At 50.9% G+C, this 23,970-nt stretch overlaps 1 protein-coding gene and 2 pseudogenes across 1 annotated transcript; 2 read left to right on the top strand and 1 right to left on the bottom strand.

The window, feature by feature from the left end:
* Positions 1-9,875: 9,875 nt before the first annotated feature.
* The window catches only part of LOC149356544 (uncharacterized), a 30,788-nt pseudogene continuing 16,693 nt past the window's right edge, over positions 9,876-23,970 (top strand).
* Positions 14,730-21,680, bottom strand: LOC149356548 (uncharacterized). The gene is made up of 3 exons (XM_089575368.1): positions 20,548-21,680; positions 16,070-16,367; positions 14,730-14,759 (listed from the first exon to the last, which is right to left on the bottom strand). Exons 1-3 carry the CDS (start codon positions 21,678-21,680, stop codon positions 14,730-14,732), a joined length of 1,461 nt encoding a protein of 486 aa, XP_089431494.1.
* On the top strand, positions 22,329-22,889 carry LOC149356547 (uncharacterized; annotated as a pseudogene).

Genomic DNA, 23,970 nt, shown 5'->3' with positions numbered 1-23,970 from the left:
TGTGGGGCAAAAATATATGTAATTGTAGAGTGAATGAAACACGTATCAGGCCTGGAAGTAACTGCATTTGTAGAGACAGATACAACAGCCAATTATGCTCTGCCAGTGTACCAAGCCTCTTCAATGCTAGACAGTACACATATGTGCGAACGTAGGGAGATGCCTCAAGGTTAGCTATAGTTTTGATAAGTGCTTCTCTCTTTTTCAAAAGAAAATTTATCGAAAACGGTGACATCAACTGAGATATACTGACTCCCTGTTGTCCTATTATTTCTAGATTATTCTTCATCTTCCAAATTTGGCTTCCGTGCTGGATAGTATAGAATTCAGCTTATTTACAAGGATGGACAGAGCTTGCAATACTTTCCCAATTATAGAAATGCAGGTTGCTCAAGGTGATCTGTTACAAATATCTGAACAATGTGCACATTGCACTTTTAGGTGTCATTCATACACTAATGCACATCGGGCACAACTGTGCCAAGAGATGTGAGCAACAGTAAAGGTGGTAAGAAGGCCGACATAGTGTCGCTTACACCATTAAGCACAAGATCACGAGGCTGTCAGAAGGTCTTGAATTATGGTTTCAAAACCCAAACACACAGTTTGATTACAGATTGGTTTTAAGTATGATACATGCCTGTGCAATATCGGTCCGAAGACCCTTCACAGCCTCAGCCAACCTTTTTTGGTCATTGGCTATAGTCGTTAAAATATCCGCCTTTTGGGGGGTGGAGGCACTACTCCGATGGCTTGCAGCTCGTGGCACTGTAGTTATAAAGAGCAGAAACGAAAACCTTTAGTAATACGTGTTGGACGGCTAGTTTCGTAAAAGGACTTGGACCAAACAGACAGCTCTCAGTATGCTTGTCCTGTTCTCATTCTATGTGCTGCCTGTCTTGGCACTAAGTCCTTCTACAAAAATAACAGCCCACAAAGGTTTGCACAACACAGTATGGTATGCTGTATGCACAGTAGTTGCTGTCTACTGTTAATTTGAAAGAGAACAGAGCACGAACACTGGTGCTTGATCTTTATGCCTAGTCACAGAGAACAAGGTGAATGCCTCTACTAGCTGGCAATGAACAAAAAACAGTGAGTTGTGATTGACCGACTCTCAAATCTTGTGCACAAGTTTTATACAAAACTCCCATGACATACCTGATATTGAGTGCTGCAGTGGGACTGCTTGGTGTTCGACTGGCTGGTCTAGGGCTGTGGCTCCTGCAAAACATTGTCAAAAGAAATGCATAAGATGCATGAAGAAAATCAAATGTAGCAATATGTTTAAAGTGTATTAAAGCGCTACATTTGATCATAATTTTCTGTTGAGTGCAAGCTGTGCAGCGATGCATTAATTGCTTTCTCATCTCTATATATGCCATTTTGTAGGTGAGTGGAAATGGAAGAGTTCATTCTCTCTATGCACTGTGCCTGCATGGTGAACTTTCACATATGTAACAATTGGATGGCGACACAACTTCAGCTGAAGCCTGCATGATGGGAAGCGTTCTTGTTTTAGGAAAGACAACAATGACAGAAATGCCAAGGACTAGTGGCAACAGCCAATCATTAATTTGCATGCTGGCCTCACCATGCTGTCAAGCATTGCACTGCTGCCCTCACACTGGTGCTGTCACATCATAACCATCACGTCGTCCTCGTCAAGCCATTTCCATTACGTTGTAATCACGACTTAGCGGCAGTCTCATCCTTGTGGCTTGATCGAATTTAGTGCAATGCCAGGCCCAAATAATGCTGTTGAACAGGATAGGGGCCAAATAAATGGGCAAACCCAAAGAGGAGCTGCAGAAAACAGCACGTGTGCGTGATGGCCACACACACCATGCTAAAGGTGCTTTACTGAACGCAATCAAGTAGAACCTCAAATATGCAGCAAGGTTTCCCAGCCTTTGATACAAAGCAGCTTCTCAAGATGCATGTTGACTACCTTTTAATTTCATTCGGGCAGAACTGGTCTCCGCTGATAATCAGAAGTTGGATTTCTCTTTACTGGATGCTTCATGAGAGTGCCTAGATGCCTCGAAAAGAAAACCACTCTGCACTCGGCAAGAACACTACACATTAAAATTTCTGCACACACTGTTCTGCACTCACCAGTGTAGGGTCCTTCAAGAGCAGTGCCAGGCCAGAAACCCACCACACAGTCAAGGCCAACCAATATAAGCACCCCTCCCTACTACCCGTTTCACTGAAATTGAGAACAAAACGCGTATGAGTGGACGTCATGCAAAAGCAATCCCGAGATGAAAAGTTACCCGTGTAAAATTATTACACGACCACCACTGCTGCTATTCCTGCCTATATACCTATCTATTTACTCCAGTGCGTTTAAAGTGATCAAAAGTTGCTAAAAATAAAAGTGACAGCGCGGCGTCGCGACTGTATCCTGGCACAGTTAAGGAGTAAAACGAATGAGGGGAATTTCATTGCGCACATAAGGCAGAACGGCAAAGGAACTGTCTTTTTTTTTACAAATAACAACAGCAGTCTAACTTACGTGGTAGCGGCCGACACGACGCTCACGTCTTTTAGTTTGTGCGACGAGTTCTGACCAAAACCGTCGCCAACCTGCTCCATCTTTTACTGCGGCCCCCAATTGATTGAGGAGCTCTGCAACTTCTCGCCACAACCGCTTTGTTTTGCACCCTGTAAAAGATGACGATAAGTCGCTGCTCGGTCCTGCTAAACGGGGATGCTGCTCAAGAAAGTCATGCAGCTGTAATTTCTGGCGAACGGAAGCATTCCGTCCCGACCTAGCCTTTTTCGCCGGAGGTGGTGTGGAGCTGCTTTCCGCCATGCTACTACTACAGCAATTGCCCACGGTAGAGGCGTTGCTTTGCTTCTAAGCACGGACTAATGGGTTTAAATTTTCGCGGTCCATTCCAAATTTTCGCTGGCTCACTTGATGGTTGGTTGGTTTATGGGGTTTAACGTCACAAAGCGAGTTAGGCTATGAGAGACGCCGTAGTGGGGGGCGCCGGAAATTTCGACCACCTGGGGTTCTTTAACGTGCACTGACATCGTACAGTACACGGGGCTCTAGAATTTCTCCTCCAAAGAAATTCAACCGCCGCGGCCGAGATCGAACCCGCGTCTTTCGGGTCAGCAGCCGAGCACCATAACCACTGAGCCACCGCGGCGGCGCGGGCTCACTTGAGACATGTGTCTATTAACGCCTTCTGAAATATCGTCACTACGAATCTCATCTAGCCCACGCGATCTCGTAATGCAGTATATAAAGCAATACAAATAAACTTATCTTTAGTTTGCTGATGCCTTCATTGTGTTGCTCTGCGATCGTCCATCGTCAGCGCCTCTTCCTTGTGTCTTATTTTTTATTTCAAACGAAAATCCATTTACAACGGTACAGTACGTACAATGCCCTAGGACCCATAGCCAGAGGCTAGTTTCGGGTCCGTTACAATAATGTACAAAACGACACATGCGTTCATGAAGTAAAAGTCACATTCTCAACAATTTAGAGATAAGCATGAACAAGCGGGCGCAATACACACACCTCACACAAAGAGAAACAATACACCATAACTTTACATATTCATCGGGAACGTTTTCAAAGATTGCTCAAAGTTTATTTTCAGTTTAATATCGTCAGGTATATCACTCCAAATCAAAACTCCACTGAACTCTATTAGTCTTCTCCCGTAACTATTGCGACACACTGGTGAGTTGAAATGTTTGGCACTAGCCGCCCTAGTTTCCCTTTTATGTCTGATAAATATGCTATGCGGAAGTGGGTCATTAATTTCTAAGATTTGTTGAATTGTCTGCGCTACCTTTAAAGTGAATAGGGAATGAAAAGGCAGAATACGGGTTGGGTTGTCTTAGAGAGTGGTTTGCTAGCGTCAGATAATTTTGAAGAAATAATTTTTACCGCTCTCTTCTGTAATCGGATTACAGGTTCGAGATATGTAGGATACGTGTTACCCCATGACTCTATGCAATACATTAGTTGGCTCTGTATAAAAGCAAAGTAGAGTATGCGAAGCATTGAAAAATCGAAACATTCTCGCGCTTGCAAAAAAACATCACATCCATAAGGTAACTTTGTGCAATCCTGTTTTAGTTGATTTTTTCCAGTGCATGTCAGAGTCATAATGTACACCAAGATATTTGAAATTATTTACTCTTTGTAGTGGCACGCTAGACGGTAGGCGTGCAGGCTGTCTTCCTTGTGCACGCTGTATGGAAACTTTGTGACGTTCGCATTCCCACAGAATGGTTGTTAGCACACTAACAGATGTTACATGAAGAAGCACCGAGCTTCTAACAGTTGTTTCTTCAACATTGCTACTTCAGTTTTCACACGTTGCACGATGCCATCTATGAGCACAATCGCCGGAAACAATTGCGGCATTGCGTGGTTCACACGATCACAGCTCACGTAGGAACTTAAGGACCCCAGGAACAGTGGTGACCTTCGGTTTCATGTCTAATGCAGTGCCTGTTTGTTGATGCCCTACGCCGCGCCGTTTACGCTATCTACCTCGTCGCCATTGGCAGTCAGCTGATGACGGGACCATAGCGTTGGTAGCGTTCGCTCGCGTACAAAGCAAAAATTCAGGGGGCACTTTGACTGTCTAAAGTGGGTAGAGGCGGAAGCGTTTTCCGCACCACCTTCGCTGTTTCTGTGGCACTGGTGGCGTCACATATATTTGAGTACTAATTACTAAGTGATGGAAAATCACTAATTAATTGTTAATTACTTATTAATGCCTGAATACTAATTAACTGCTAATTAATGACGCTTAAGCTGCGCCTTTAGGAGTGGGACGCGACAGCGCGTTGTAGCGCTGCCAGGGAGTCCACGGAACGCCACCACCCGTTCGGCGCGATGCCTTGCCCTTTGAACGCAACCCTTTTTGAGGAAAGGAAATGGCGCAGTAATTCTCTGTCATCTCGGTGGACACCTGAAGCGCACCTTAGAGAAAGGGAGGTTGGAGTGAAAGAAGATAGATAAAGAGGAGCCGTAATGAAGAAAATGAAAATTGTATTTGAGGAAAGGAAATTACGCAGTAACTGTCTCACATATCTCGGTGGACACCCGTCAAAATTCAGGGGGCGGGGGGGGGGGGGCATTTTTTTTACCTAAAGTGTGGTCACTGATGTGTGGTTAAGATGTTAAGCTTCGACCCTAAGAGTGGAACGCGACAGCGTCTTGCAACGCTGCCAAGGAGTCCACAGAACGCCATCGCCCATTCGGTTGTACGCCTCACTCGTCGGTAAATTGTTTTTTGAGGAAAGGAAATGTATCTGTCTCTCATATCTCGGTGGACACCTAAACCTCGCCGCAAGGGAAGGGAGGAGGATGGCAGTATGTGAAGACACCGTATTCACTAGAAGCGCCTTTGTTCATTCCAAACCATCGAGCTGGCATGGCGGAGGGATAGCGTGCTCGTCTCTCACGCCGCAGACCGGGGTTCGATTCCTGAGCTCGACCAATTTCTTAATCGCTTTTATTTATTTATATGGCCTGACTAGTAAAGCTAATTAGGCTAATCGGGTAATTAAGAAATTAACTAGCTCAGTCCCACTTACTTGGAGCATCACTATACGATCCCTTCAATTGGTTGTATGGTTACTAGCCAAAGTGCAATTGGCCCCGTTTGAAATTCGCGCACTGTGACGTCACGACCGTTTCCACCAACTGAAAAGCGTGACATTTTCTGTCGACAACTGCTGCTTACAACGATGAGACATTAAAGGCTTCCGCCTTAAAATTTAATAATGCATGAATCACTCTAAAGCGCTTTAAATCCAAATCTTGCACACTATTAAAAGCTTATAAAGGTGTACTAAGTGCATTACAAAATTCAACAAACCTCGTTTGCCAAACTGCACACGCAATGCACTCGGTGGAGCGACACACAAATGAAAACTGCACCGGCGGTTGGCTCACGCGACCCGTTCTTTGTAGACCGCCCAAGAAGCCCGTGAGGTGGCGCCGATGTGATGATAAAGCACGGAATATATCCAGATAACCCAATGAAGCTGAAGGCGTGACGAGGGTGGTATTTTGTCTTGCTACCATTAGTATGGTGTACTAGAAGATGGGCTAGTGTGTTCAGGCGCCGCCGCGCACCATGCATTGGCGTGTCGCGGCGCGCGTGGAAAGTGCGGCGGCACTGCTGTAGCATGGGCTGTCGGGAAAAGGGGCGCTTTTCGTTGTCGTCTGCTAGTCAGTGACGCGTACGCGTGCATTGACGCGGTTGCTTGGTACGCGGCTCACAGAAAGTTTTTCATGTGATCCCTTTCTCGTGCTATAATTGCCGCTGGCCGTCCGACAGTGAAGAAATGCCGAATCGTCGGCGCCAACGGCACTGCTTTACACCTAGGTACACAACAGGCTACCATTGGACTAAGGGTGAGCAGCCGTCGCTTTTCGCTGTTCCAAAAGATGAAGCGTGCAGGCAGATCTAGGAGCGGAATTTGCACCGGAAAGTCAAGACCCTGGATGAAACGTACTCGGCATAAGAACTGCACTTCGAGCCATCGTGCATTCTCAGAGATTACGTGCACGTTATAAACGGAGAAGTCCGCATACCACGCGGGAAACCAGAGTTGACGCCGGACGCCGTGCCGACGTTGCTTCCCAATAACCCGAGCTAATTGTCATTGTTTTGTCAAGGGCATCAACCAGTCGCGAGAGGCAGGGCGAAAAAAAAACTGCATGCGAAAATCAGCCGATGTTGAAAAAGCATGCCACCGCGGCCGTCTGATCATGAATTGATCACGATTTCGAGGTCGCGCTTCCTGCTCGCTGCAGTATGCACAACAGTTTGTTCAGCACCCTTGTGTTCTATCTTTCCTCAGCAGCGGTACCAACTGTAAGTTCTCTGCGTCTGTACACATTGCAGCTATTGGAAAAGAATTTGGAGCCGCACTCTTAGCAAAAGAAAATATGAGGTAGTCGGGAAGAATGCAGGGCAGCGAAAATTAGTATATTAACAATGACCTGCAGACTTCATTGTGTTCTTCCTTCTAAAATTTTGTTTGAATTCAATGACGTTGTTACAATAAATTAGCGGAGCTGTTTTTCCGCCATTTTCGCTGTTTCGCGGCCGTCTGCTAGTCACTGCTCTTTTTTTTCTTCCGTGTGCGACTTGTCCTATCGCATTTAATTTTATTTGTCATGCATGTACAATGACAAACATTTACAGGGCACGTTACTGAAGCGTTGGCTTTTAAAAGGACCAAAAATATTGGGTGCAATGCACAGAACGCACCGCCACGTATCGGGAGGAGTGCATGCAGTGACAGCCCATGCTCTGGTGGCGCCGTCTCATGGCTTTCGACATCAACAGCGACAGCCGCTAGTCCTCCCTGAACACACTACCCCATATTCTAATACACTATACCATTAGTTCACTCATCTGAGGGCGGCGCCAGAGCTCGGGAAGGTTCCGAGTTTCAGCAAACTCGGGCCTTCCAGCATAGCGCCCTTGCACGAAAAACACGGCGACGCCGGTCGACACGGCCCCACGCAAATACCAGCACACCATCATTCTTCGTCCTAAGCAACCGTGCCGAGTCATAGATAGGCACTTTATACGGATAGACAGACTCATAACGCACCATACTGCGGCTCATCTCGAAGTCTCTGATGAAGATGCGATAACGGAATTTACGGTGCGCTTCTCAAGCCAGAGCAACCAGCTCGCTGTGGACGTGGTGGAATCCTAGGTGCGAAAGGCACTTCTTGCTATAGAGACCGTGACAACCAATGGAAACGACGTGCTGTTTCAAGCATACGAAACCATTGGTCATAATAAAATCAGAGGAATCATTAGAAAAGCTGGGGATATGACTTCTGAGGAACTAATCAGCTATCTGCATTGCAGCAAGTGCAAAATCCTGCAAGCGCGCCCACTTGTGGAAAAGGCACTGCCATGATAACTTTTCAAGGTAGCAGCCAACCTTACGAAGTCGGACTACGGTCATTTACGGTCCGTGTTTTTCAGCACCGTCCGCGAGTTGCGGTTTGTGATAAATGTCACAAGATTGCACACCACAAGAAGCAATGCCCCAACGTGGGGACAGCAATATGCTCCGCCTGCGCTTCGCGGCAACACGAAGAGGGCACGTCATGCCCGAACGCAGAACCGGAATGCCGGAACTGCGGAGGTTCTCATTTGGCCATGGCCAAAAATTGTCCAAAATGCCGACAAGTGAACAAAGTGCACAAAACAAAAGCATAAGCCGGCAAGAAAACAGCAACGTAAGAAAGGGCAGGCACACGAACGTCAGCACAGCCAACTCGAGAACGGAAAGGAGAAAATTTGTCTAAACGGGTTGCCGAGGCAACACGGCGCAGTTTCTACACCGGCCCAAAGGTAGCCCTCGCGCACTTAGAAAGCAGCCAAAGCACCTACGCACAAGTTGCTAAACAGGCGAACGGACACATAACAGCCAGTAATGAACATGCCTTATCAGTTTCAAGTTCGCCTCATGGGCTCGCCAAGCATTCTGCTTTTGAAGGAGCGGCAAAGTTGTCCAGACAGGAAGTAGCTCAGCTAGCGACAGCGTTCTCGCAGCTACGCCGTAATACATATCTTCCCGCTCCAATGACACCCAAAGAGTTCTAGCGGTGTCTTCAACAACGAATGGCACAATTAGAGCAGTCCATCCTTGAGAGTACAAGAACTTATTAGTAGACCCATAAAAACAAGAGTCCACACCATCATGGAGCGTCTTATGCTTTCGGGCACGTTCCCTTTTGGCACTACTCATCGTACATTCGCGGCAGCACCCGCTCTACCTACTCCTCGGGCAGCACCAAACTTAACTGCCTCTAACGCCACAGAGCCTCACCATGGCTAGCTCTTCAGGACCATTGCCATGGGAAACCGTCCTACAGTGGAACTTTCGTTCGCTTCGCAGCAAAAGGGCGGACGGGATCCCCCGGTTCATCAGCAAGCAAGGCGATAAAAGACAATTGTTTATCATCCTTCAGGAGGTGAACGGTCCAGTGCTGCGAATAGTGGGCTACGACGGATACGCCCCGTCTGAAGATTTCGCTGAACCCGCGAAAACAGTACTGTACTACATGCGGAGGGGAGCAGTACCTGTGCACACAACCAGGGTACAACGCGTCCCTAAGCGTCGTTGGTTGCCTGGTACAAGTCTCACCTCAGTGCATTCCTCGTCTTTTCCGTTTACATCGTTTCCGAAAATAGAAGGAATAGGGCTAATCACGCACCTGTTGACCTCAGCTTCATCTCCCATTTCAAATGTCTTTATCTGTAAGATATTATAGTGTTATTGTAAGCGAGGCAGACGTATCATGCAAGAAGCCTCGGAGTAGGGGGCTGGCACTTCTCACACGCTCCAAACACACACTCGCCTAGGACAGACATGTCACCAAGCAGACACGTCCCCTGATCTTACCTGGAGCACCCGTCCACAACTGTTTCGATGGGAAGTGTTAGACACGACTGCTTGGGAAGTGACCATTTCCCGATACTTATACGCTTTTGCAGAGGCCACGCCAACACGAAGATGAAGCCAGATGCCACTACGAGGCTAAGCCATACCACACATTGGGATAAATACCGTGAAGTACTGGGGCAGCAGCCTCATGTCAGGCACATTAACCAGCTGGTATCACAGCTTTGCGAAGCCAAGCGGAGAGCTACGAACAGCCTACGAGTTTCTTCTGACCACCCCGTGCCTGATCGGCATTCGCTGACCTTATAGGATAGAAGGCACCGGATTCTCGGACAATACAGGCGGTCTGGTCGTGCTGCATACCACAAAATGAGGTACTTTACATAGAACGTTCCATAGAACATTCCATAGAATATTATACTAACAGGCTCATATCAGACCGCTGGATGGAAATTTGTGACTCCATCAACAGGCAAACTAACACATCTAAAGTCTGGGCCATCCTACGTTCCCTTTTTGGCCAGCGGAGGACTTACGAGGGGGCGGTGCGCGTTGCCCTCCGAGAAGAAATCAGTGGTAAGGAACTCGCCCAACAGGCCGCTCAAGTGTTCTCCCCGCAGAGGTCTTGGCCGTCAGATACCACGTCCGCGTACGAGAAGGATGAGCCTTCCGAGGAGAGCGACCCGCTTAACAAGCCATTCACCATGCCCGTGCTGGAACATGCCCTGCAGCACGCTAATGCACGTAGTGCTCCGGCAGCCGATAAGGTGCGCGCCGCCCATCTACGTAATCCCCCCCTCCCCCCCCCCCCCCCCCCGAGTACAAGCAAGCTCTCCTAGAACAGTTTAACTCAATCTTGGATGCCGGGGTTTTGGCAGTTCTCGTTGGTCAAACCCATTCCGAAGCCTGGCAAGCCACCACATACCTTATCTAACTTCAGTCGTATCTCCTTAACCTTTTGCGTCTGTAAAGTAATGGAGAGCATGGTGAACACACGATTAATGTCGTACCTTGAAGATAACGACATTTCGGCCCCCACACAGTATGGATTCTGCCCTGGGTTATCTACACAAGATGTACTGCTCCACCTCAAAGAGGACGTCCTCGACCCTAACTCGGTGCACCGACGGGCTATTGTCGGAGTGGACATACGCAAGGCCTTTGACGACGTCCCACACATCACAATCATGACAAAAGGTTGTGACCTCGGACTGAGACGGAAAATATACAACTTCATAGCTGGTTTCCTATAGGAGCGTAGCTACCAGGTCCAAGTTGGTCAGGACACCAGTTCTATCCACCAGAACTTAGTAGGTGTCCCTCAGGGGTACCGTTATCTGCCCAACACTGTTTGATATAGCTATGCACAAGCTACCGAGGCGTATTGCTTACGTACCGGGCTTGAAGCATGCGGTTTATGCTGACGACGTCACCCTGTGGACACATCAGGGGTCCACCGGCGAGCAGGAGGATGCCTTACAAACAGCCCATGACATCATTTACAACTACGCAACGAAAACTGTTTTACAGACTACCACAGATAAAACTGCGTTTGTCGTCATTCACGGTGGCCGGATCATCATGACGAAACAGGAGCAGAAGTGGTCTTTTAAACTTTCCATCGGTAACCAGCCCATCGCACGAAAGCTGACTATCCGAATACTTGGCATGCACATGGACGAGAACTGCACAGCGAACATTTGGGTCCAACGCATCAAAAAGACTACAAAACAAATTCTGCACGTTTTACAAAGAATCAGTAACCGCACCCGCGGAGTACACGAACACAAAATGCGGCAATTTGTAGAAGCTTTTCTGGTCGCCTGCATCATGTACGGGCTGCCGTACCATCCTGTGAACCGTACGCAGTTGCTCTCGCTTGCCCGCTTACTTGAGGCCAGACGCATTGACGCAGGATTTCCGAGGTGCACCCGCCTTGATGCGCTCAAGAGCTGCAGTAAGCTGAATGACCTCTCAGAGTTTCTTGACATGCACACCCACACGCAGCGGACGAGACTTCGCGGCACAAACGCCGGGCAGCACACACTATTGCTCCTCGGGCACGATGCACACGCATTGCCCGCTTTGTCCAGCAAGACACCGCTCTAGGAAACCACGCCACTCAATGAAGGGAAGCCACTTCCACTACATATGGATGCGCATCAGCAAATGCGGCGCCGGGCTTATGGCAAGAGGCATGCTAAGGCTACGAGCTCACTCCCATCAACTGGTTTGGTTTGGTTTATGGGGTTTGACGTCCCAAAGCAGCTCAGGCTATGAGGGACGCCGTGGTGATTTCGACCACCTGGGGTTCTTTAACCTGCACTGACACCGCACAGTACACGGGCCTCTAGAATTTCACCTCCATCGAAATTCGACTGCCGCGGCCTGAATCGAACCCGCGTCTTTCGGGTGAGCAGCCGAGCACCATAACAACTGAGCCACCGCGGTGGCACTCTCTACCCTCAACTGAATGTGTTGGGTGCACGGACACTGCACTGCCTACATACGGCAGCAGCCACACTTACTACGCCACTGCGTGGTACGACCAGACAGCCGAGAGTCAGGGCCGATGCCACCATACATCGGCAGAAGCGCCATTCAGTACCCGAGCCGAGTTAATGGCCATATTAGACTACTTGGAATCGGCTCTCATCGTTTCTTCTGAAACTGACCCCATTCACCATCGTGTGCACACGGACTCCCAAGCAGCCCACCGGGCATGCGCCAACATTCTCTACACAGACCCTGTAATGCAGAAGATGAGGCATAACGCACTCCTGCTTCGCAAACGTGGTCAGCACGTTAGCATCCTTTGGGTCCCTGCGCACTGCGATATCCCTGGAAACGAGAAGTCTCATAGACTAGCACGCGCTCATCTCTCTACCGTGCTCGCCAGAGCTTCCGACACTCTTCCTCCTTCCGTCGCTACCACACCTGAGGTTGCAGATCCGGCCGCGGAGAAGCTTGTGAAGAAACTACATTGTACCGCCTACCTCACGCCAGTGGGAAACCCCCTCTCTATGCCTGCGCTTCCCCCGATGGTATTCACGCGACGAGAATTGGTCTTTCTGCGGCGAATTCAAACAGGCACCACTCTTACTCCTTTCTTGCTGAACCACTTTCATCGGAGTGGCACGACGGCACCTGTATCTGGGTCGTGCTCCAGGTGCAATAGACCCTTTAGAAAATTCACCGCCATCTGGTATGTGGCGATCGAACCGCGGTGCATCCACCATTACTTGGGCATACGGCTGTCGGACTGCGCTCGGGCCGGATTGAAAAGCACGGCCCTCGGCGAAGGCACAACAAGCGAAAATTTCTTGTTTGTCTCCTAGCCATATTCCTTGCATTGGTTCTTTGCTCCAATCTATAGTCGCGATGCCGGCATGCTGCTGTGTGCCTTTCTGCAGCCAGCGCGGCGTTAGAGACGCGCACGGAAACAAGGTGTGTATCCAGAGCGCGAAGCCCATGAATAAGCTGCATGTTTCTTCCTTCTCGTCCGTGACCCGTTCGTTTTCACGTTAAAATAAACCATATAAGTATTGCAAGAGAAGCGAAAAGTTCCTTCTACCGTGTAGCCCTTCCGCTGTATAGTGAGCATAAGCATAAAGGTGCCACCTTCGGTGCACTCGAGGACGTGCATTGTTTCCGATGCTGTCGACTGTTTCGGCGTGTCATAAAATCAAAACGTTTCTCAAGCGCGCTTGTTTCGGATTTGCTAGCATCCGCGTCTCAACCATTCATAGTGAGTTCCGTGTGCGCGAAACAGAGCATGATGAGGCAGCGCGGCGAGGAGCGCCGTCGTTCTCTCCGTTGCAAACCTGCAGGAAAAGGACGGCGACATAGGCGGAGTGCAGCAGCACAGCGGTGTGTTTTTGTTGGGTCAGTGCCTGCGGCTTAGCAAGCACTCCGGTAATCTGTCACCTTGATCTGAAGTGAGCAAACAACGCTACAACCCGAGTATTTTGAACCGACGGCTAACGCACCGGCACTACTGATCGATCGCCCGTACCCGGATCGACACGCATTTCTCCCTGCAGTGCGCCTGCTCGTAGTCGAGTCCACCCCAAGTGTTGTTAGCCCTCGTTTATCGACAGCAGATTCGTTTAGTTAAGCTAGGTTTTGTAGCTCTGCCTCACAGTCAAGGCAAAAGGAATATTTTCTCTACGGCAACGGCGATGACCGAAGCCGGTGCGCTTGCTCAGGCGACGATGGATCATGGGGAGGAGCGCACAAACTTGAAGCCTAATACAAAGCATAAGCGGCGTACTTTTCTGGGCTACGGGCAACATTTTCTGTGAATGCAAAAACCTAGCGCGACACAGGAAAAAGAGCGCGACAGCGTCGTTCGTCGCTAAAGCCTTCGCTCGAAATTTCGTGTGCATAGAGTTCAGCCTTTGGCAGCATTATTAGTGTGTTCAGAGTCATCCCACTAGCTTAGTAGAAACTAACGGTACGCGGGTGCGCCTAAACTCTTACCGCGTGACGGATGCTACCACCAGGGATAAACTTTTCCTGTGCATATGCACCCCCGAACTCTGTCTGTGCCAGGCTGAAGCGCATTCGCAGACAAAATATTACGGGCCACACTCTGTGGTTTCAACTCTTGCCTTGCGAACATACATAGGTTTTCCTCTATGTGCAAGGGCACATGCGGCACTTGCAGAAGTATTAGACATTACATTAATATTCCTAGAGGATGCTTAGACGAGCTTGATTGCACAAGCGTGGCCCATGTTATTCTGTCTTCAACTGTACTATGTACTGAAGAGATGAAGAAAATGTTCATTTTTTATTTCATTACCCTGACGAATGTGCAAGAAGACAGCATCAGATATCATGTTTTCAAAGTGCCTGTTTATTCTTTTGCATCGTGTATCTTACCAATTACTAAGTTGGCTGTACTTTTGCAGGTCTCTTTCCTAGGGTTCCCCAGAAATCCTGGTTTAAAAAAATGGATTGTCGCAATAAGGAGAGACGAGGGCAAGGAGTTCAACGTAAACAAGCACACAAAGGTATGCTCAAAGCACTTTGCTGATGGCGACTTTTGCGCAAACTACGCTACCGGCACAAGGCGCCTCACGGATGATGCGGTGCCATGCATATTTAATTTTGCACGCAAGCAAAGTAAGGTGCAAAGGAAGCCACCGAAAGAGCGTTGCGTGCAGAATGTTGCTCTGAATGGAGAAGCGATAGCAGCCAGTGGAATGCAAGCTGACGTGTTTGATGAACGTTCTGAACAGTTTCATGTACCAGCAGCATGTCTGGATGCTGAAATGGACAGCAGCTCCTTGAAGTCACAGCCGCCTCAAGTACATGGGACTGCACTGCACAAAGAGAAGCATAAGATCTGAGGCAATCACTCAAAGCAGTGAAGCAGGAGCTGAAAGTTGCTGAAGAAGAACTCCGACATGCTCATGTGGAACTTCAAAGAGCAAAACAAGAAGCAAAAGAAAAGGAAGAAGAAATAAAATCAATGAAAGAAAGGCTGTTTTGTACCAGCACAGAACTGGAACTCGGCAAAGCAACAGCAGAGAAGCTTGAAAAGAAAGTTGGAAGAAAGTTCTCGGTCGACCGATTCAAGCACAGTGATGACGATATCAGATTTTATACCGGTCCGCCATCATATGGAATGTTTAAAACAATTTTTGTTTTCTGCAAACCAGGGGTACAGGGAGAAAATATCAGACTGAAATCTTCGTCACAAGCGCACCCATTGCAGGCAGGCAGGCCAAGATGCCTCACAGTGGAAAACGAGTTTTTCCTCTTGTGAGAATGCGCCTGGGACTATTTGAAAAAGACCTTGCTGACAGGTTGTGTGTGTCAACTGCCACAGTGTCAAGAATCTCTATTACCTGGGCCAGTTTTGCTTTCACCAAACTAACAAGGACACCTTATGGGGTCACTCCGCGTCCAGCCGGCCGGGATGGCGAGCTTCCGTGCCGGCTACACGCAGGCGTTTCTCGTAAGCGACTCGTGTCCCCAACCCGTGGCGCAGAGTCACAGCCACGGCGGGATCGGATGAAATAGGCAACGACAGAGTACGCTAGGAAACAGTTTATTTACCTAGCGCAAGGGAAAGCACACTGTGGAAGAATGTTCTATCCGATAAAAGGTTCAGTAGCTTACCAAGTCGTCGTCGACCGGAGTGTAGTCGTCCAGGAGGCGGGGGCAGGCAGGGGGTCCGTCGGAGGGGCAACTCGCAGGATCGCCGCGGCAGGAAAAAGAGGCTTCCCGCCGTCCGCTGCTCCCTTTTAACCCTCCGACATTCCCCCCTACCGGTCTAGTGCGTACCCGTGACGTCACGTCCGAGATAGGCATGAGAAGAGTGGCCAGGTGCCCTCTCTCCCCATGCCTGGCGGCATGCGCGCTAGTCACGTGACTCGGCGCGGGGGCGGTGAGGGATATTTGTATATCCCACATCCTCCCCTCCTTAATAAGCCTCCCGAACAGAGAAGCAGGCGCAACGTTACTTTATCTTCTCCGCCATCCAGGGATCGAAGTTCTTTGGCCCCCGCCGGTGCACTTGTTGACGTCCGCGCCACGCCCGCACCGATCAGCTGGTCCGAAGGCTTGGCCACCCACGTGATGCCGATGTCGAAAGGTGGATCGCCATCGGTCGCCGTCTTCCGATTACCCGCTTTTGCACCGCTCCGGTGAAGGTGGTTGACCGCCTCCTTGGCCCCAGCTTCGAGAGCTTGGAGGCCAGGTCCGTGGCTGCGCCGCCCTGAGAGGCGGGGTCAGGTGGCCTCAGGGGCGAGCGCCGCGGCGCTTCTGCAGTAGAGGCCGCGGCTGGGCTGCCCTGGCATGCCTGGTTAGCTGGCGAAGGCCCAGGGCTGAAGTGATAATGGGGGTCTCGGCAGCCCTCTCTGTTTTTGGCCAGCTTGTTCTTGGGTAGGCGGCTGCGGCGGTGTACAGTCGGCAGGCGGGCAGCTCTGACGCGATGTGGCGGGTGGCAGGGGTGGCCAGGGTACAGCAGAGCGGCGGCTGCAGGTAGCGGGCTGGGCGTAGCGACGGGCCATGGGCGCGGCGCGTTGCCGAAGCTGTATGGTGGCTTCTAGTTGGTGGTAGTGATGAACGATGTCGTTCTGATGCGCCCTGCTTCTTTTCCATCTGCGCTGAAAAAGGTCAACACAGATGTAGCCAACTCCAGCAGCGCGTGCTACGTAGCTGTTCGGCCCTCTCGAGAGTCATGAGGGTTAACGCAAGTAAGTATTACGCAATACTGATCGGCATGAGCGGCCCGTACGTTCGTGCATCTAACGAGACTGCGTGTCGGCTTGCGCTTTCGCTCCAGTCCGCGCAGGCAGATTTTATTTCTGCCTACGGCGCAAGTTATAGCGGGACGCGGAATTCGCCAGCTGATCGCAGCGCTCGTTTTCCGACTGCGGCGCGGGTCGGGCTGTGTCCTGGACCCACTCATCTCGCTGCACCTAACGTTTCAAGTCGCATACGTGCACCGGTCCGCCACTCGGTTTCGACCGCAAGTCCTCTAACCTGTAAACGAGCGAGGAAAGCTTCTCTCGCACGCGAAACGGCCCGATCCATTTCTGCGCCAACGAGGCCACGAACTGCCTTTTAGCATCGCTCAGAACGTGTTGGCGCCGAAGCACCAGATCGCCAACTTCGTAGTGAACATCCCGGTGCGAGCGGTCGTACTGTGCTTTCTGCTGCGCCCTAGCAGTACTCAGGTTGCGGCGAGTCTTGCGTAAGGCCTCCGTCATCTTAGCGCGCAGCTGCGTCGCTTATTCAGCTCGTGCTGACGAAGTGACTGGCGTCTTCCTGCTGTCCGTTAGAACCCGGTCCATCGGATTTAGCAGCTCTCTACCCAGATTGAGAGAAGACGGCGCATACCCAGTCGAGCGGTTAACGGTCGAACGCAAAACGAACGCGATCTCCGGCAGATAGGAGTCCCAATCTTTGTGCCTCTCAGAGTACGCGACAAGCATGTGCTTGATGTTGCGGTTGACTCGTTCCGTGGAGTTCGACTGAGCATAATAAGGTGGTCGTTTTCTTGTGCTTAATGCGGAGTGCAGCGCACGAATCTACGAACACCTTCGTAGTGAAGTAGGACGCGTTGTCCTTTATCAGCTGCTCTGGGAAACTGAACCTGGTGAATATGTCCATCAGCTTCTCCATGATCACCCGTGCCGTCAGCTTTCTAAGGGCAAAAAGTTCAACCCACTTGCTGAAGTGATCCGTGACCACCAGCAAGAAATTGTTCCTACTCAGTGTCGTGGACTACGGTCCCGTTATGTCACACGCCGCGATTTGCCAGGGAGTCTGGCTGTTAATCAGCTGTATGAGGCCGGGCGGTCGTCCACCCCGGGGCTCCGCGCTTTGGGTAAATGGCACGAGCGGGCGTAGCGTGTTACGTCCCTTTTCATGCCAAGCCAGGTAGCAAAGCGACAGAACTTAAAGTAAGTCTTGGGGCCGCTTGCATGCCCAGCGATGCACGAGTAATGAAAGTAACGTAACAGTGCCGCTCTCAACACTAGCGGTATCACCACCTTCAACGCCTCGCTTGTGCCGTTCTCGGAGGGGATATACCTCAGCAGGACGCCGATGGAATCCAGCAGATAAGAATCCAGCGCGCTCACAACACTACCAGCTGTTTCGAAGCGCTCCGCACCGACAGCAAAACCAGCTGTCCCCGTGTGCGCGGCGACCCGGCTGCCCGGCTGCCCGGCTCCCGCAGCCCATCGAACACTTTTCGACAAAACGGATCCATCTGCTGAGCTTTGAGCAGCTACTTTCTGCTGAACACGATCCCCACGGAACTCGCGTAGTCCACGTGGTTCACGCTCTCGCCCGGGATTAACGGTAGGTCCGCGTCCCTTACATCGGCTACGGCTGGGGACTGTCCCTCACTCTCTCTTTCTGTCAGGCGGTCGGTCGCGTGACCTTCCTCGCTCTGGACAGGCGCTCGCGAGAGTGTGTCAGCCACGGCGTTGTTCTTCCCTTTGCGGTAGCGCACGGTTAAGTCGTAACGCTGCAGCAACAGGGCCCAACGCGCCAGGCGGCGGCTGGGTTCGCTGAGTGGTCTCAGCCATGTGAGCGCCATGTGATCCGTCTCGATCACAAATGCCACCCCGTCGACGTAGTAGTCGAACTTCCGCAGAGCAAAAACTATCGCGAGACATTCCTTCTCTGTCACCGAGTAGTTCCTCTCTGCCGGCGTCAGTGAACGGCTCGCGAACGCTACCGGTCGGAGGACGCCTTCATGCTCCTGAAGCAACACTGCTCCTAAGCCCAGGTCGCCTGCGTCTGTTTGAATCACAAACTCCCTGTTTAGGTCAGGTAGCTGCAACTCAGCCGTGTCCGCGAGCACCTTGGTGAGGTTGCGCAGTGCAACCTCTTGCTCGTGACCCCAACTCCAGTGCTCGCCCTTTTTCAAAAGCTTTGTCAAAGGTGCCTGCAGCGCTGCGCAATCTGAGATGAACTGGCGATATATTTCGCCATTTTCAGGCAGCGTCTGCGACCGGCTATATCTGACGGCCTCGGAAACTTAAGCAAAGCCGCGAGTTTATCCTCGCACGGCAGAATGCGGCCTTTGTCGATCGTGAACCCCAACAGTGTTATTGGGGTCGCCGCGATCTGCGCCTTCTTCGGTTTCAAAGTGATTCCCGCCGACCTCAGCCTCTCTAGGACGTCCCTAAGTGGCGCAGTTGTTTCTCGAATGTTTTTCAGTCACCACGATGTCGTCTAGGTATGCGAGCGCATGTTGCCACTTCGCATCTCCCAGAACACGCTCCATTAGGCGCTGATAAGTAGCAGGTGCTCCTACCAAGCCAAAATACATTCTCTTGAATTGGAAAAGACCTCTGTGACAAGTGAAAGCAGTTTTCTCCTTATCACGCTCATCCATTTCAACCTGAAAGTATCCGCGGCTAGCGTCGAGCGTAGTAAAGTACTTTGCGCCACCTAGGTTGGACACTAGAGAAGAAATGGTTGATAAAGGGTACGCATCCTTTCTCGTAACCTCATTCAGTCTGCGGTAGTCCACGCAAAGCCGATATGTATCGGCTTTTTCTGGAACTAAGACTACCGGGAAGCCCCATGGGCTGTTAGACCTCTCAGCAACGCCAGTGTCGATAAGTTCGTCTAAGGCGCCGTCTAGTGCTTTTCTCTTAGCCAAGCTAATTGGTCTAGCATTGCACTTCCAAGGCAGTGCATCACCCGCGTCTATTCTGTGCCTTACTAGTGTAGTGAGGCCAGGCCGGTCCGTGAATGCCGCGTTGAATTCGTAGAACAGAGATGACAAACGTGCCTTCTCCCTCTCCGATACGCTGTTCACCTCCGACAACAAAGGGTGCATTGCCCTCCCTGGCACGGCAGAACAGCTTTCTACCGCGACAGCATTCTTTGTGGGCCCTCTCTCAGCGGCGACTCGCCGCTCGCATGCCGGTTCTCGGGTCGGCGGGGGTGATTCTCCACGGTCTCCCCCCGCTTGCGTCGCGTTCGGAGCCTGCGAGGCCGCGGGCGCTTTCGCGAAAAGCTTCAAGGCGCCGGTGGTGCGCTCTCGATAGCCTCCGCTGGTTATGTCTATCACAATGCCTGTCTTGGCTAGGAAGTGTCGTCAAGAATTACAGGAACGGATAAAAAGGGAAGATGAACGAGGCGTTGTCGCCGCACGCGTCTTTCCCAGCGAACCACTATCCTAGCTGCACCGCTAGATTGCGCTGTGCCGCTCGCGAGGCGAAAAGTGGTATTGCACTCTCTCAACCGGATTTTGTTCTGACGGAGATGGTTTAGCACCTCGTCACCGAACAAAGAAGCGCTTTCCCCTGTATCAAGAAACGCGGTGAATTTCTTTCGAGCTATCGTTAGCTCAATGAACGGCGCTGGCAAGTCAACAGAACTTCCTACACGACATGCCAAAGGCGCCAATAAACCGGGGTTCTGTGTGTACGCCGCGCGGAGTCGAAGGTCGATCAGCGGCGGCTGTGGCCGTTTCCCGACCGCGTTTGCTCACGGGCGGGAAGGCGGCCACAGTCGCGGGCGAAGTGCCCCGGTTGGTGACACCAGTACCAACGGTTGCTCGGGCTCCGACGGGCTAGGCGCTCGTCGCCACGTTCCGGTCGGTCGTCTCGATCGCGATCTCGAGGTGCGGACTGTGGGGGCCGCTCGTGCGGCCACGTGTCGGCCTTGCGATCTCGGCTACGTGTGTTCCGCTCTGCGGCAGGGTGTGCTGTTCGCAACGCGTAGCTGAATGGGGCAAAAGCGTGGTCGGACAATTCCCAACCCCTCAGGACACGCTCGTCAGCAAACTGTGCTGTCGCTTCAGCTCTATACGGACTACGCCCTGAGGTGCCATTCCACGAACAGCGCGGCTCAAGTGACTGCGATGCGGGTGGCGGTGGCCGGTACGCTCGCGCTGAGAGGATGTCGCCCTGAATGCGCTTCGCCTCAGCTGCTAGTTCGTCCAGATCTCTAAACCTGCCTCCTCTCAGGTAGGCCGCGAAAGTCGGGTGCGCTTGTCGTGTGACTTGCTCAACTTTCTCCGTGTTTGTGGCGCGAGGGTCAGCGAGGCGATACAGTTCGTCCATCGCTCGGACGTACTCTAACAAAGACTCGTTGGGGTGCTGGGTGCGGAGTTCCAGCTCTCTCCTGAAACGCCATTCGTAGTTCAGGGGAAGAAATTCGTCGCGAAAGCTTGCGCTAAACTCCTCCATTGTCCTCGCTCGGTGTCCGGTTAGTCGGTACCAGCGGGCCGCTTGCTCCATCAAAGAAACAGGCACAACACGCGCGAGCAGTTCGGCGTCTGCGATTCCTGTCGCTTGCTGATAATGCAACAGACGGTCGAGGTACTCATTAGCCCCGGTTCTGTCATGGTACCCTGTGTCAGTAGGTACGTCTATCCTAACACGGGGTCCCTGGGCCGGGGCTTGCAAATTGTTTTGCAACATACCCGCTAAGCTCTGCACAACTTGCACTGCGTTCTGCAAGAGCACCTCGAATGACTGCGGACTAACGCCCCCGGAGTTGGGCGCAGCCGCTGATGGCGTCGAATGAGGAGGCCTAGGTGCCTCATTGTTCGCACCACGGAGCGGCGAGGTGCCCGATGTGGAGCCCCCCGTACCAGGCCTAAGTCCTGCCGACGCGCCCGGGGATGCAACTCGGCTATTCCGCGTGGAACACTCAAGATTTACACCTTCTAAAGGCAAGTCAAGTAGGGAGCCCTCGCTCTGTGCCGCTAGCTCTGACAGCATCAACAAAGACTGGAAGTCAAGCCTATCAGCTGTCATCCTTTGTTAGGGCTTCTACAGTCGTTCGCTCCAACAAAGTACACTGCTCAGTTGCCTTGTTCGCCCCACGTTCGGGTGCCAAAATATGGGGTCACTCCGCGTCCAGCCGGCCGGGAAGGCGAGATTCTGTGCCGGCTACACGCAGGCGTTTCTTGTAAGCGACTCGTGTCCCCAACCCATGGCGCAGAGTCACAGCCACGGCGGGTTCGGACGAAATAGGCAATGACAGAGTACGCTAGGAAACAGTTTATTTACCTAGTGCAAGGCAAAGCACACTGCGGAAGAATGTTCTATCCGATAAAAGGTTCAGTAGCTTACCAAGTCGTCGTCGACCGGAGTGTAGTCGTCCAGGAGGCGCGGGCAGGCAGGGAGGTCTGTCGGAGGGGCAACTCGCAGGATCGCCGCGGCAGGAAAAAGAGGCTTCCCGCCGTCGCTGCTCCCTTTTAACTCTCCGACATTCCCCCCTACCGGTCTAGTGCATAGCCGTGACGTCACGTCCGAGCTGGGCATGAGAAGAGTGGCCAGGTGCCCTCTCTCCCCAAGCCTGGTGGCATGCGCGCTCGTCACGTGACTCGGCGCGGGGGCGGTGAGGGATATTTGAACGTGCTCGTTCGACATTCACAAAGGTTGCGGGATATACAAAGGGAAATGCCACTATCCTTCCAAGGAAAGTATTCTGCGACAAGAGTAAACCTAGATGCAACAGAAACTAAATGTCAGGCAGCCAGCTCACTGGCACTGCTGTCAGCAACATTTTCATCATACAAATCAGCGAACACCTTCAAAGGGCTGATTTGCATCTCACCCGACGGAACAGTGACCGCTGTCTCTAGTTTGCTACCAGGATCCATTTCTGACAAATAATGTGTGAGCAAGAGTGGTTTCTCGGCGCTTCCTTTCGGTGATGGTGATTATGTCATGGCGGACAAAGGTTTCAAGATTGAAGAAATACTCGAGCAAATTAACGTGGCCTTGAACAACCCGCCTTTCCTCAGAAGAGGTGAGTTCAGTGAAGAAGACGTGAACGAAACGGAGGAAATAGCATCCCTGCGGATACATGTTGAGCGGCGCATACAGCACTTCAAAAGTTGTCACATCTTTGATAGGCTCATACCGCTTTCTCTGGGCCCCATCATAAACGAAATGTGGATTGTATGTGCTATCCTAACTAACTTCCAGTATCCGCTGGTGCAACAATGTGTTGAGTGAATGTTTCACAAATCTGCTCCTGCTACAATAAAAGGTCAGCTTTGCTTTGCTCTCTTTTTTTCGGAGCCTTGATTTTATGTTTTATGTGACTGCAAATAAGTGGTGCTTGAAAACTGACACTGAATTTTGTGAATAGGGTAGCTGTACAGCCCATTACCGTCTTCATACAACGATGACATTCTTCATTTACACGGACATTAAAGAGGAAGACAAAGGCTGCATGACTCAGCATACAAAATACAATGTGCATGCCAGAAAATCTGAGTTATGAGCAAATGCACCAATTTCACATTACATATTGACACAAGAACTGAGCAATGTAGATGTCAGTGCTCGATTTCGTCATTCACTCAGGTAAAGCAACAAGGTCTGGGTGGTCTCCTTCATGCTTTGTCGCTTGGTTACCAGAGAAGCACACTACGGAATTCTGGCATGAAAAACCCAGTTTGGCACATTAGGAGTTTTACGACATAACAGTGCAACAATAAACAAGAACAAATGGAAGGATGAGGTTGTATAGACAGGCATATAAAGGTTGAAGTCACCAGTGCCACAAAGAGTGACATGAATGTTAGCAGTGACTCGGACACTCCAAACCGGTTGCTGGATATCCATTGAACCGACGGAACAAGTATTTGTGCGGGCACGGAGCACAAATGAATATTTGTAGGATTCCCATGTATTTTTCAGTGTTGAATAAATATTTCGTCATGCTTGTCATCTCCATCACATAACAAAAACTATTCTATTCCGTCACATAAGGCACACCCCAGAGTACAGACACCAAACTTTAGTTGCTATGTTTTCTTTATGGTTGGTACCACACTAGTAAATTGCGATTACCATGTGGTACTCGCTAACGCTTTCTGGCTCTTGAGGCAGGCTGACTTTAGTCCTACAGTGAATGAAATGAGAAAGCAAATTATGCTGAAGTTTTCATGTCTCACAAGAGCTATACGAGAGCTATACGGTGGCTCAATGGTTGTGATGCTCGGCTCCTGACCCCAAAGACGCGGGTTCTATCCCGGCCGCGAGGCGGAATTTCTTTGGAGGCGAAATTCTAGAGGCCCGTATACTGTGC

This window comes from Amblyomma mixtum, chromosome 3 (genome assembly GCF_055824585.1).
Source record: "Amblyomma mixtum isolate Tamu chromosome 3, ASM5582458v1, whole genome shotgun sequence".
In the NCBI taxonomy this organism is placed as follows: domain Eukaryota; kingdom Metazoa; phylum Arthropoda; class Arachnida; order Ixodida; family Ixodidae; genus Amblyomma; species Amblyomma mixtum.
This window is presented reverse-complemented; position numbering and strand designations above follow the sequence as displayed.